Genomic DNA, 12538 nt, shown 5'->3' on the forward strand with positions numbered 1-12538 from the left:
TGTGTGTGTGTGTGTGTGTGTGTGTGTGTGTGTGTGTGTGTGTGTGTCAGGTCTTAAAAGTGGTACTTCTTTCTCTCCCACCATGTCCATGGAGGAAACAAAAGGAGGGGGTTGGAATTTGGAGAGTTCCAGCCATCCCAGCTCTCTCCCCTGGCGATGCTCTCATTTCCTCCATCCTGAAAGAACCACTTTTGTCCCTCTCCCACCACCTGGCCAACCTCTGGGGAGGGAAGGATGTCCTGCTCCTCCCCACCCCGATCCCCACCCCCACCCTCAGCTGCCTCTTCCAGCTGAAATCCTCCTTTCCTGGCAGACCTCAGAGACTCAGATCTCAGCCCCACCACTCCCCCAGGAGAGCCGGGGGCCACTGTTTCCTGGATTATCCTAGAAGCTTCCGAGGCCATGAGGACTTGGCAGCATCCCTGCCCGAGTCTCTCACCTCCCACTCTGGCTCTGACTGTTGCCTCCTTTATAAAGCTTGGCTCTTCCATCACCCCCACTTGCCCCTCACTGCCGCTGCCAACTCTGGGCTCCATGGACTGGTAAGAGGGGCTGTTCCCTGTCCAGTTCAGGGGACAAGAGGATCAGGTCTTCACTCTAAAGTGGGGATCATTGAGAAGGGGTTAAAAGGCTTGATTCTCTCTGTACTGGGGAGGGGGACGTAAGAGGGAGATAGTGAATGCATGGAGAACGAAAGAGGGTTCCTTGAGGTCTCTGGACTGGGCTGAGATCGGAGGGAGAAGTAGAGTGGTGATTCACCACTTTCACCGGTTAATAGATGACTGGGGACTTCATTCTGAGGAAAAAGATGGGCTAATATAACAGACATACAGGGCACACACTCACCACATGGAAGTTCATGCATGAGAGCATATCTGCAGAAGTCATAAGGGAGAAACCGCTGTGCATGGCCTGTGGGTAACACCCTTTATGATGGAGGAGAGAGGACAGACACCCCACATTCAAGCCCCAAAGGTACACACTGGTGGGTAGGTACACACTGGTGTGGTGGTTACACACAGGCATGGTGGGTACACACACATCTGTAGATACACACACACACACACACACACACACACATAAATGCACTAGCCTCAGCTGGGCTCATCTTTCAGACCAAGAGTGGTTGCGATGCTATAGGGACGTTTGGGTTTATAATAGAATTGGTACTCAGGGTAGTGCTTGGCCCTGGGTAGACCCTCAGTAAGTGTTAGTTCAGTGAATAAAGGATGAACGAAAGAAAACCATTTGGCTCCAGCTCTGGACCTTGTCCAGTTTCCCAGGAGGCTTGAAGAGTGTGGGGGAGAGGAGGGGATATGAGGAAGGTGTTAGTGTCCATGATCACCAGCTCGCAGCTGGCTGAGTGCAGCCTGGAAGCGGGGGATGGGAGAAGAGAAGCGTGAGCAACTAGGAGACCAGGAATCAGGAGACTGGGGTTCTGGTCCCTGCTCTGCTTCTAACTTGTGTGATTTTGAGCTACTTGCCTCCTTGTTCTGGGGTTTAATTTCCCCTACTAGCAAAATGAGGGTTTGCACTGGACAATTTTTATGGGCAGAACAGTTTATAGTGTTCTGCACTATAAGAATGCAGATATCTATATTCTTATAGTCCAATCTCCATGGAGGGACAGTTGAGGTTTGGAAGAGACCACAGCAATCCAATCCAAGATGGGACCAGTTTGTCCTATCTTAGTAACAGGATCTTGATGGCTTTGATCTGGGGAATAGTTTAAAAATGTCGTCCTCTCCACCTTCAGGATATAGGGGAGCCGGACTGCCAGGGCCATCACTGCTGCCATAGTGAGGACGGATGGGACAGCAGGCAGAACGTGTGCTTTAGAGCCTGACAGATCTGGACTCAGTCTCCTTCTGTCTCTTAACAGCTCTATAATCTTGGGCAGGTCATTTAACTTCTTTAATCCTCGGCTTCCTCATCTGTACAATGGGGGCATAATAACAACTACTTTGCTCCATGCTCAAGAAAATTAGAGATATTTGTGTGAAGCACCTGGAACGTAGTAGGTGCCCAATAAATAAATGCTGGTTACTATAAGCATGGAGACCAATAAGGCTGCTCCAGGTACAAAGTGGATTGCTGACTAAAATGAGGCATGAGAAGCAGAGGGGCGGCAAGAATGGGAGACAGACACTTGTGGCAAAATCTGTCCGTTTACCCCTTTAGTGGAATGAGGGAAAGGAGTAGAAATGGCCCAAGTCCTGGGCAGATCTCAGTGGGCTGCATGGTTCAACTTTGAGGTGAGATGAGAACATGGCAGTGGGCAGTGGTGATCTTGGCAGTCACGTCAACAGATCATGAGCACCATTAAGTAAGGAAACAACTAGAAAGTGGGAAATGGAAAGGGCTGGAATCAAAGGAACAAAAGCAGAGGGGTATCTGGAAGAAAAGAAAGTGCCCTGAGTCAGAGGTAGAAACCCAGGCAGTGCAGGACGTCAGAGCAGCTGAGTTTTCTGAGACAACTGCATTGCGGTTGAATTTCATGCTGATGAGTGCCAGGCAGATGGAGGGTCTTTGCTTCTGGGAAACCCGGCTGGCTGCGGGTCAGGACCAGGTGGGGTGAAAGGGGGCCTGGGGTGAAAGTGGGGTGGGATGTCCAGGGGCTGGATCCCTTTCCATCTTCTTTCCAGGAAAAGATGGAAGGAGCTAGGAAGACAAGACAATCTGGTGCCTATAAATAAATGGGAGAGGGGGCTCAGGTTTCCCATTGAGAGTCGGATCCTTGCTCAGGTGTTAGCACCTTAAGAGCTGCAGCTTTGGGGAACAGCCAGAGGCCAGCGGGCTGCAGGGAGGAGGAGGAGGAAGAGAATGCTTAGGGGTCGAATCAGACTTAACCCAGGAATTCGAGTAGCAGGCTCTGCAATGTGAGCCCGTAACTCTGTTCCGGACACGGCTGGGAACGGAGGTGCAAAACCAACTAAGTCAAGATTTGCAGGCTGAGTGCACGGAGATAGAACCGTATGGACAGAGAGGGCTGTGGACTTAGCCGTGGCCACAAAGACCCAGAGCGCTTCTTGAGAATCTACATCCCAGGGGCCCAAGAGTCGGGAATGAAATCTGACTGATCTGAAAGTACAATCCCTGACATCTGGGAGGCACCTCGCGTCTTCCCAAGTGCCTGTCCTCTACCCCGCAGGGCGGCTGCTCTAACCGCATTTCACCCACGAGGAAACTGAGGCTCAGAGCAACCTCATCTGACAGCTCAGCTTAGCAAATGCAGGGCTGGAGCTAGAATTTTGGTCTGTCAACTTCTAGCCCAAAGATCTTTGTGAATATACATTTATCCAACAAACATTTGCTGGGAACCGACTTATTTAATAATTATAACGCTACCAACGATATCTTCCCTTTACTCTGAGCTTACCAGGGGCCCCACAGGCTAAGTGTTTTAAGAACATCAATTCCTTTAAGCCCCAGGAAACCCTCCCAACTTGTACTCAGGTTGTCCAGATGAGGAAACTGAGTCTTACAAAAGAGGGATTTGCACAGATGAATCAGACCCTGATTCTGGATACGAGAATGTGTATGTCTGGTGGGGGGAACCACACACAAAAAGATCGATTTTCAAGTGGCTTGTGGATCAGTTTAGCCGTTTAATAGTCGCACTTCGTATTCAGGACAGGTAAACCAACGGTGGTGGAATCGGGGCTGTACCCGCGGAAACGAATCAGCCTAAGTTCTGCTCGGGCTGTACGAAACAGACTGTAAAGACAAAAACGAAATTAAAAAAGCAGATGGCAGAGTCCGTAGGGAAAGCCAACCGAGGCAGCGAAAAAAATTAGGAAGTTGATCAGAGTGCCCCCTGCAACAAGAGTCACTTCAGGAGGTCAAAGCGGCCGGTTCGGGGAGGCATCCACCGGGAAGGGAGTTTCGTACCCGGTCGCACAGGCCATTCCTGGCGGGGAAGGACAGGGGAACACCCCTACCCACCGCGCTGGATATTTCAACCAACTCTGATCTTGAGAGAAGTTTTTAGGTGGGCGTCGCAAACGCCCTGAAATTCCGCACTGTGTTGCAGACGGTTGCACTGTGTATGTGCATTTGCTTTTCTCAAAGGAATCCAAGACCCTTCCCCAAAATTATGAACCTTGGGTTTAGACATTCAGGTGAGAATAGGGAAGGAATGGTGGCAAGAGGTCGCGCAAATGTTTGCAGAAGTGTCCTTTCCCAGAGCTATCCCGGCTCCTGCCCCATCTTTCAGAGCCGGGGGCGAGGGTGGCTGGGCGCAGGCTGAGCACCTCTGGGACCGAAGGGAGCTCGGGTATATTGGAGAGGCGGACCTGGGAGGCGCTGGGGTTGCTGCCCAAGGGTAGATGGAGAGTGAGGGCTGAGGCGCAGATAGAGACGGGCCAGATGGATGGGAAGAGGAGAGGAGGAGGTTACTCTAAAAAAGGTGAGTGGCCGGAGAAAGAGAGCCGGGCAGCAAGAGAGAGAGAAAGGACCGGGGAAGGTGCTGGTGGTGGAAAGAAGCGGCGGGAGGAATGGTGAAGGAGGGCAGCGGCCAAGACCAGCTTCTCACGGCCCAGGTCTGGGTGTAGACCGGACACATCCTTGGCGCTCAATCCTGTTTCCTTCTATCCTCCCAGTTCTGGGGCAGCGCTGCCCGACTGGGGCGGGTGGGTGGAGGGCCGTGGAGGCAAACGGCGCCCTAGTTTGACTCGGTATCACCCCCAGGACCCGCCCCCTCCTCCATTCCCGCAGGGTCAGAGTCCTGGGTGCCCGCCAAACCGAGACAGCTCGAGGGCAGTTTTCCACTCGATGGGGCGGGCCCCAGAACCTGGGAAACACTCCGCCCAGGCCCCTCGCCCCAGCAGTGCAGGGGCCAGGGAGGAGGGAGGGAGGGGGCAGGGTGCCACCTAGATAGCGATTCCCTCCGCCCGCCCCCTCCCCGCTGGCCCGGCCCGGCTCGGCCTCTGGTCCGGCAGAGCCCGCAAGGGTTAAAGGCGACCACAGGTGAGGTGGGCGGGGCCGCGAATTCGGGAAAAAGGAGCGCAGGGCCGAGGATGAAGGCAGAGAGAGCGGTGAGTCACGGGCGGAGCTGTCCTCGCTCGCTCGCTCGCTCGCCGGCTCCCGCCCGCCCTCCGCCCTCCCGCCGCCTCTCTCCGCCCCTCCTCCGCCGCCAGCCGCCGGGTCTTGTTGCGGCCCCCTCTCGCCCTCGGCTCCTGCCCCTCGCCGCTGGAGAGCCCGCCGGCGCGCGAGGCCCAGGAGCGCCCGTCGGGAGGGCGCCAGCCTGCCGTGCCAGGCGCCCGAGCGCAGCCTCGAGGTAGGAACCCGGGTCAGGGCGGCGAGGGGTGCGCGCATCGGGGATCGTCTCGGAAAGACGCGCCCGGAACGCGCCACAGCCTCCTCTGGCCTCGGGAGAGGTGGTCTTAAAGAATCCGAGGGGTTTAGAGCCCCGGCGGAGTGAAAACGGGGCGGACGGGCGAGGCTGGAGACTGGGGAAACTGGAGCGACTGGGACAACTGGAGGATTGGAACCTTGAGGACCGGGAGTACGGAAGTCCTGACCACCTGAGCACGGGTGATGGGAGAGGCAGCCGGCGGAAGGGGGAAGGAGGGTGTCTCTACCAGCCTTCCCGCCTTGGGGAGAGGCAAGCAGGGGTACGCGCCCGGCTGTCTCCCTTCCCGAGGTCTCGGTAGCAGCCTAGTGCATCCCAGGATTGGGCTCCCTGGCCCTGTGGCGGGAGAGGCCACTCCGGAGCCTGGATCGTTAGCCTCCCCCCCCCCCCCCCGCCCCCCACCCCTGGGGCCGTTCCCAGGCGCCAAAAGCTATTAGGGTCCCAGGCCTCACTGCTCCCGCCCAGCCCCTGCTGGGCTGCCCCGCCTGGGCCTGAGGCTCCATTCCTGCCGCTTCACCCTGTTCCTTTCTTGTGGTGAGGCAGCAGGAGCCTGAGTAGGCGCCCCAATCCCCTTCTCCCTCCCTCTCCCAGACCACCAGGGCGACCTCCCTGGTCCCAGAAGCAGAAGGTGGTAGGGTCATCTGAATCCTGATTTAGGAAGGAAAAGTCCCTGCCCTAAACCACTGCGTCTCCTCCCTCATCATCAGAGAAGGCTCAGGCACCCAAACCCACATACTCCAGGCATCACAGCAGGGCTCGCAGACCTTAGGGAGAGGTGGTGAGACGAGGGGGAACTTCAAGCGACAGGTATGTGGTCCAGAGAGGGGTGGGGGGTTCTTTAGGTTCCCAGTGGTTTAGGGAAAGAGAAACAGACCAGGAATATACCGTATATACCTCTGGTTCACAGGGGTATATACAGTACATATTTACTGACTGAATGAATACATTTTTTTTCAAGTGACTTCTCCAAATATGGCCTCAGTTTTCTCTTCTCTAAAATAAGAGGACTGGCCTGGAGCAGTAGTTCTCAACACTTGGCTTCATGTTAGAATCATCTGGAGAGCTCCTAAAAATGATCCAGGCCTAGAATGCACGCCCTATATAATCTCTTTGGGTAAATTCTTCCTCTTAATTTCTGTGTGATTCCGGCTTTTCCTGTTGCTCCCCCCACTCTGTCCCCGAATCCCTTAAGGGGTGGCAATTTTATCTTCCCGAGCGTGCTGGTAAGCTCTTCTCTGGCCGACCCCTCCGAGCTTCACATCTGGTCTCCCCTAGATTGGAGGAGGGCAGGGGTAGCAGCCAGAAAGCTGGCTGGGCACTGGTGTAGGTCAGGACAGGGAGGGGGGCTTAGTTTCTCTGGCGGGGAGAAGTCTTCTGGAAACTGACACTGCAGTTGCACCCCAGGGAGGTGAAGTCCCTGCCAGAGGGAAAGGGGCATGGGAGTGGGTTTGGTGGGGCTGAGGCAACCCAGCCAGGCAGGGAGCTGGGGTGAGTGGTGTAGAGCAGTGAAATGCTTTTCTTCACTGAGCAGGCCTCAGGGATGGAAGGAGAGCTCTTTTTCCAAAACCTCAGAACCTGCTTTGGGCTTCGGGAAGTCAGGTCACTTTAAGCTTTGGGTTAGACCACCTCCCTCTCCCCAACTGCGTCCTGAGTTAAACTGGGGAAGCTGAGATGGGCCTAGATTCTCCGTTTGGGCTGGCAGCAGATCTGTGGGTGGGCGGGCATGGGGGCAGGGGTTATGCGGCAATGCCACTGCCCCTCCCACTGGGCTGGGCAGCTACAATGGTTCCAGCACTGTACTCTAGTTGTATCTGACTGACCTACTTGCCTGGGACCAGCCCAACTTCCAGGATGAGCTGGGTCCTATAGGAGGGATCACCTAGCGGAAGGTAGACTTCCATCATCCTCTGCACCTCACACCCTCAACCCTTCCTAGCACCCCCAAGTTCTCTTAACCGATCTTTAGTCCCCACCCAGACAGGCCTTCCTCTTTTTCACCTGGGGATGGGAAAGAAGCATTTGACAGGGAAGGGAACTGGGCTAGGACGGGAAATGAGACGGTTACTTTCCTCACTTTACCTCATCTTTTCCTCCTTTAGGTCCCACCTGAGGTGCCCTTGACCATCCCTGTCCCCCACCCCACCCCGGATCCCGGCAATGCTAACCGCCGTCTGTGGCTCTCTGGGCAGCCAGCACTCGGACGCGCCTCCCGCCTCCCCGCCGCGCCTCGACCTGCAGCCTCTCCAAACATACCAGGGCCACACGAGCCCGGAGGTCGGGGACTACCCCTCCCCGCTGCAGCCTGGAGAGCTGCAGAGCCTCCCGCTGGGCCCAGAGGTGGACTTCTCACAGGGCTATGAGCTGCCGGGGGCCTCCTCTCGGGTAACCTGCGAGGACCTGGAAAGCGACAGTCCCTTGGCCCCGGGACCCTTTTCCAAGCTCCTGCAGCCGGACATGTCACACCATTATGAATCGTGGTTCCGGCCGACACACCCAGGCACCGAGGATGGCTCGTGGTGGGACCTTCATCCGGGTACCAGCTGGATGGACCTCCCCCACACTCAGGGCGCGCTGACCTCACCTGGCCACCCCGGGGCGCTTCAGGCTGGCTTGGGGGGCTACGTCGGAGACCACCAGCTTTGTGCCCAGCCGCCCCACCCACACCCGCACCATCTCCTCCCAGCCGCCGGAGGGCAGCACCTCCTCGGGCCTCCCGACGGGGCGAAGGCCTTGGAAGCAGCCGCCCCGGAATCCCAGGGGCTGGATACCAGTCTGGATGGGACGGCCCGGCCCAAAGGCTCCCGGCGGTCAGTACCCCGCAGCTCAGGCCAGACCGTGTGCCGCTGCCCCAACTGCCTGGAGGCGGAGCGACTGGGGGCTCCGTGCGGGCCCGATGGGGGCAAGAAGAAGCATTTGCACAATTGCCACATCCCGGGCTGTGGGAAAGCCTACGCCAAGACATCGCACCTGAAGGCACACCTGCGCTGGCACAGCGGCGACCGCCCCTTCGTGTGCAACTGGCTCTTCTGCGGCAAGCGCTTCACGCGCTCCGACGAGCTGCAGCGCCACCTCCAGACCCACACCGGCACCAAGAAGTTCCCCTGTGCAGTCTGCAGCCGAGTCTTCATGCGCAGCGACCACCTGGCCAAACACATGAAAACCCACGAGGGCGCCAAAGAGGAGGCTGCCGGGGCGGCGGCGGGAGAGGGCAAGGCCGGCGGAGCGGAGCCCCCAGGGGGCAAAGGCAAGCGCGAGGCCGAGGGCAGTGCGGCTCCCTCCAACTGAGCTCCTCGTCCCGCCTCCCCGTCCCGCCTCCCCGCTGGTCTCCCCTGGAGCCATCAGAAGAGAGCCCTCTGGCCTGATGCCCTTGTGGGGGTGGCTGGAGTAAGAGAAGGTGGTTATTTATTGAGAGGGAGGGAAAGTGGTGCGGGGGTCAGGGAGCCGGGTCGCTAGGGATTTCATAGTCTCTGGGGCTGGACAGGACGGACGCGTTTGACTGGGCAGGGAGGAGCTGCGCATGCCCATCAGTTCTCCCGTTCCTCGCTCTTTCACTCACGCCCCTGGCCTGGGGCGTTGGGGCGGACTACCCCTACGGTGGCTGGAGGGCCGAGGGGATAGGTTGGAGGATACGGCGCGTCCCCGGAGCAGAGAGGAGTGGGGCCGCCCCGGGCGCTCCGGGTAGCTGTCTGGACACGTCGTTAGCGCCTGGGAACCCGGACATAAAAGGGCCTCTGGAGCCGCGCTGCAGCCCGGGTCCCTTTCATCCCCCTTAGAGTGCTTTACCCCGGGGTTTCCGGAGGGAGAGCTGAGATGGGGTAGCAGAGGCTGGGGGTCCCCCTAAGGGAGGAGTTTCTATCTGGCTGGGAGGATTGTCACCGCAGAAATAATGTCTCTGATGTGCCTCCTTATTAAGCCTTCCAGACCCGGTCTGATGGAGCCACGAGGGAAGAAGGGAAGAGGGCCAGAATGGGCGACAGCTTCCAGCCAGAATGGTGGGGTGGAGGAGGGAGCTAGATGTGGAGGTTGAGCAAGGAAGTCTCCTCTAAAATGAGAGAAAGGGATTTGGTCAGGGAGTGGAACTAAGCCCTTCCCTCTCTAACTCTGATTCAGTCCTTAACTCTTGGTCTTTATAAAAGTAAAGTTCAGTAGTCCACTCTCATCTGTCACCCCAGGCAGGCCTTCAAGACAGCCAAGAGCCCTTGCTTCAGAATTGACGTAGTTCCTCACCCTTGGTGCCTGGCATTTGCCCTCCCCTTAGGGTTGGAAGGAAGAGGGTTACCTCGGTTGGGTGAGGGTAGGTGGGGGTGTCCCAGCAGAGGGACCTCCAGCGGTTCCTGCTCAGAGCGGAGGACTCTGTCCCTGCCTGGCCATCTGCTTGCAGAGAAGCTAAGCCCCACTCTTTCTTTAGCTCGACGCTCCCCTTTCGTGCTGCCTAAAAGCCTTGCCCCTCCTGTAGAGTGTGTTAGGAGGCTCCTCCCCATCTCATCTCTTGTGGGGCTCCCGTTCCATAGGAGGAAGTTGTCCTGTCACTGGAAGGGGGCTGCCTTCTGAGGTGATGTCCAGGAAGCTGTCCCTGTTCCCTTCTTTAGATGCTAGAAATACATCCTGTTGGTAATCCTGGAGTGGGGAACGTGGGGAGGGGGGGAAGCCAGAAGAGGCTGAGCCAGGCTAAAGGAAAAAGGCTGATGGGGGCAGGGACTGACAGGCCACAGGAGCCTGGAACTAGTGGGCTTTCCCAGGCTCCAAGTAGAGGCCTTAAGATTCCCCCCGACCTCCCGTTTCCCTGCCTTGCTTTCTCCACCCAGAGCCCTGTGCAAGGATTAGTTGTGTATTGATTTTTTAAGTTATAAGCAAAGGGTATTTTATTTAATATTAGGACATGTGTGTTCATGTTTTGTGTACCTGTGTATGTGTGTGTTTCTGTGTGTGTGTGTGTTTCTCTACTGAGCCTGGGGTCTCCAGCCAGGGAGACCCCATCTTGTTCACCCCAGCCGAGGTCCTGGAGCCTAGGCCCACAGCATCTCTTCCTTCCTTGGGGATATCAGTCCAAGGATTGGGTGCTATTGGGAAGTGGGGCTGGGATCTGGGTGGGAATATGTTTGTGTAGAAGAGAGCCCTTCTTAAGAGGGATGGGGTGACTCTCCCTGAAGGACGCATGGGCCTGGGGTAGGTTAAGAAGTAATGTCCTTTCTTGATGCTCCCTCTTCCCCTACCTCCTGCTAATCCGACCAGAGGTCCCTTTCCTTGCTGAGAGGGCTGGGGGCAGAAGAGAGTTGGCAGTGCCTGCAAGTTGCCTAGCCAGGTGGATGAGGGGGAGAGAGGGAGGGCACTGTGGGTGTGAGATGCCGTTTTCCTCCAGCTGAGGAACCAGCCACCTCTCCCTTTGCTACTAGGACAGCCTTTCCCAGTGACCATCCTCAGGGGAACTCCCAAATGTGCGTTGGGGAGAGGACAGCACGGATATTCCCCCCATGGAGGCCCCGAGCTCTAAGGTGTGCTGGTGAGGGCTTTGGATAGGTTTTCTTCTGCTCCCCTCTTTTATAGATCTAGGTTGCTTGGCTGTCTGCCCCCTTCTAGGCAGCCCCCTAGAGGAGAAATGTAGGATTTTTTTTTTCTTTAAGTGCTGTGAACCCATTTTGGGGGGGGAGGAGGAGGAAGAAACAGCCTGTGTTTTTTATGCCATAATAAAGTCATCAAACACATCACTGCTTCATTTGTCTTCCAGCTCTGGTTTCCTTTTTGACTCATGGTGTCTCAGCAGCAAGGACCAGGCTGGCTGCAGGGTGGGGTGGACACTTCTCTTTGATCCTGCAGCCCTGGGCAGCCTCACCTCCCTTTGTTTGGGGGCAGAGCTGAGCTGATTGAAGGGTCTGATCCTGCCCGGAGGTTGTTGATGCAGAAGGAGGGTGGCACTCCCTCAGGGTTGGTAGCTGGGCTGACTGTCCCTCCCTGGTCTTCTCCTGTGGAGATGAAAAGGTTCTAGATATTTCCTTCCTCTTCCACATGGAAGCCCCCTCTTTCGCCTCCCCTGCCAAGAATGCCGGTTCCCTGCCTTCCCACAGATGGCCAGCCCCTTGGCCCCCTCACCCCACCCCCCTGGGTGTGTGCCTGTCAATCAGGCCTTCTGGCTCTGAGAGAGGTGGGGGTGACTGACAGCGATTTCTTCACCCAGGATGATCCCTATCAGGGACAAGGTGATGAAAGGCAGCCAAGATATCTGATGGGCTCCCACCCAGCTGAAAAGCATGAGGGAAAGGTTCCTAGCGCAACTCCCAGCTAGAGACCTGCCACAGTTATGCAACCATGGTGTGCACAGAATTTCCTCACTGGACCCATCGGGAACCCCCGGACATGCACACTTTCCCAGGCTGCTCAAACGCCTGGTGCGCAGTTGGTGCCTAACACACGTCAGATGAGTAAAAGCCTCATGGCTCCAGAGCCTCGAACCTGGGAAAGTTGACAGAGGATCAGTTTTTGGCTCCAAGGGGGCGGAGTAGGGTATTACGTTCTTTCACCTTTCCATCCTACATCTTGGCCAAAATTATCATCTACCCCAGTGGGATTCCTGTTTCCCCCCACTCTAACCCTAACCCCATTTCTCAGAGCCAAATATGGTACCCAGGCTGGCCCATTCCACCACTTGTTTGGGAGAGTCTGGGGTCACAAAGTTCCTTAAATGGGGGCATCAGAATGGTTTAGGGGTTACAGACGAAAGCAGACCACTTGAGGGGGCCAAATGTTTGTTTCTGTCTGCCTGGGTGGAGGAGGGACAGGCGTGTTACGGGGACCTCAGGCCCACCCCACTCCCTGGGGCTCCGCTTTTGTCTTCCTGGGTCTGGGGGACTTAGACCCCAGGAGCCTGGCGAGTCCTCTCCTGCTCTCCCCCATTGCTGCCCCCAGGGACAGGAGGGCAGCTGTGGGGCCGGCTGGGCCTGTCTGGGCAGGGCTGGGACTGCCCCTCCTCCCCTCGCAGATCCTTCTGCCTCTCACTGCTGTGGCCTCTCCCGTTGCGGAGCACAGGCTCCGGACGCGCAGGCTCAGCGGCCATGGCTTACGGGTCCAGCCGCTCCGCGGCATGTGGGATCTTCCCGGATCGGGGCACGAACCCATGTCCCCTGCATCGGCAGGCGGACTCTCAACCACTGCGCCACCGGGGAAGTCCTGACCTGCGTTCTTATCGGGGGC

At 57.1% G+C, this 12538-nt stretch overlaps 1 protein-coding gene across 2 annotated transcripts; it reads left to right on the forward strand.

The window, feature by feature from the left end:
* Window positions 1–4869: 4869 nt before the first annotated feature.
* SP6 (Sp6 transcription factor) lies at window positions 4870–11055 on the forward strand. 2 transcript variants are annotated; one of them, XM_027094376.1, is made up of 2 exons: window positions 4870–5278; window positions 7453–11055. In XM_027094376.1, exon 2 carries the CDS (start codon window positions 7511–7513, stop codon window positions 8636–8638), a length of 1128 nt encoding a protein of 375 aa, XP_026950177.1. In that variant the 5' UTR covers window positions 4870–5278; window positions 7453–7510; the 3' UTR covers window positions 8639–11055. The 2 variants fall into 2 exon arrangements, with proteins under 2 accessions (XP_026950177.1, XP_026950178.1); XM_027094377.1 differs by lacking the exon at window positions 4870–5278 and adding an exon at window positions 5293–5615.
* The last annotated feature ends 1483 nt before the right edge of the window (window positions 11056–12538 follow it).

The sequence above is a fragment of the Aethalodelphis obliquidens genome, unplaced genomic scaffold (genome assembly GCF_003676395.1).
Source record: "Aethalodelphis obliquidens isolate GAN/ISIS:26980383/991018 unplaced genomic scaffold, ASM367639v1 scaffold89, whole genome shotgun sequence".
NCBI lineage: Eukaryota > Metazoa > Chordata > Mammalia > Artiodactyla > Delphinidae > Aethalodelphis > Aethalodelphis obliquidens.

Coding starts and splice junctions, on each gene's coding strand:
- SP6 (XM_027094376.1), top strand. CDS start 7,511: ATGCTAACCGCCGTCTGTGGCTCTCTGGGCAGCCAGCACTCGGACGCG.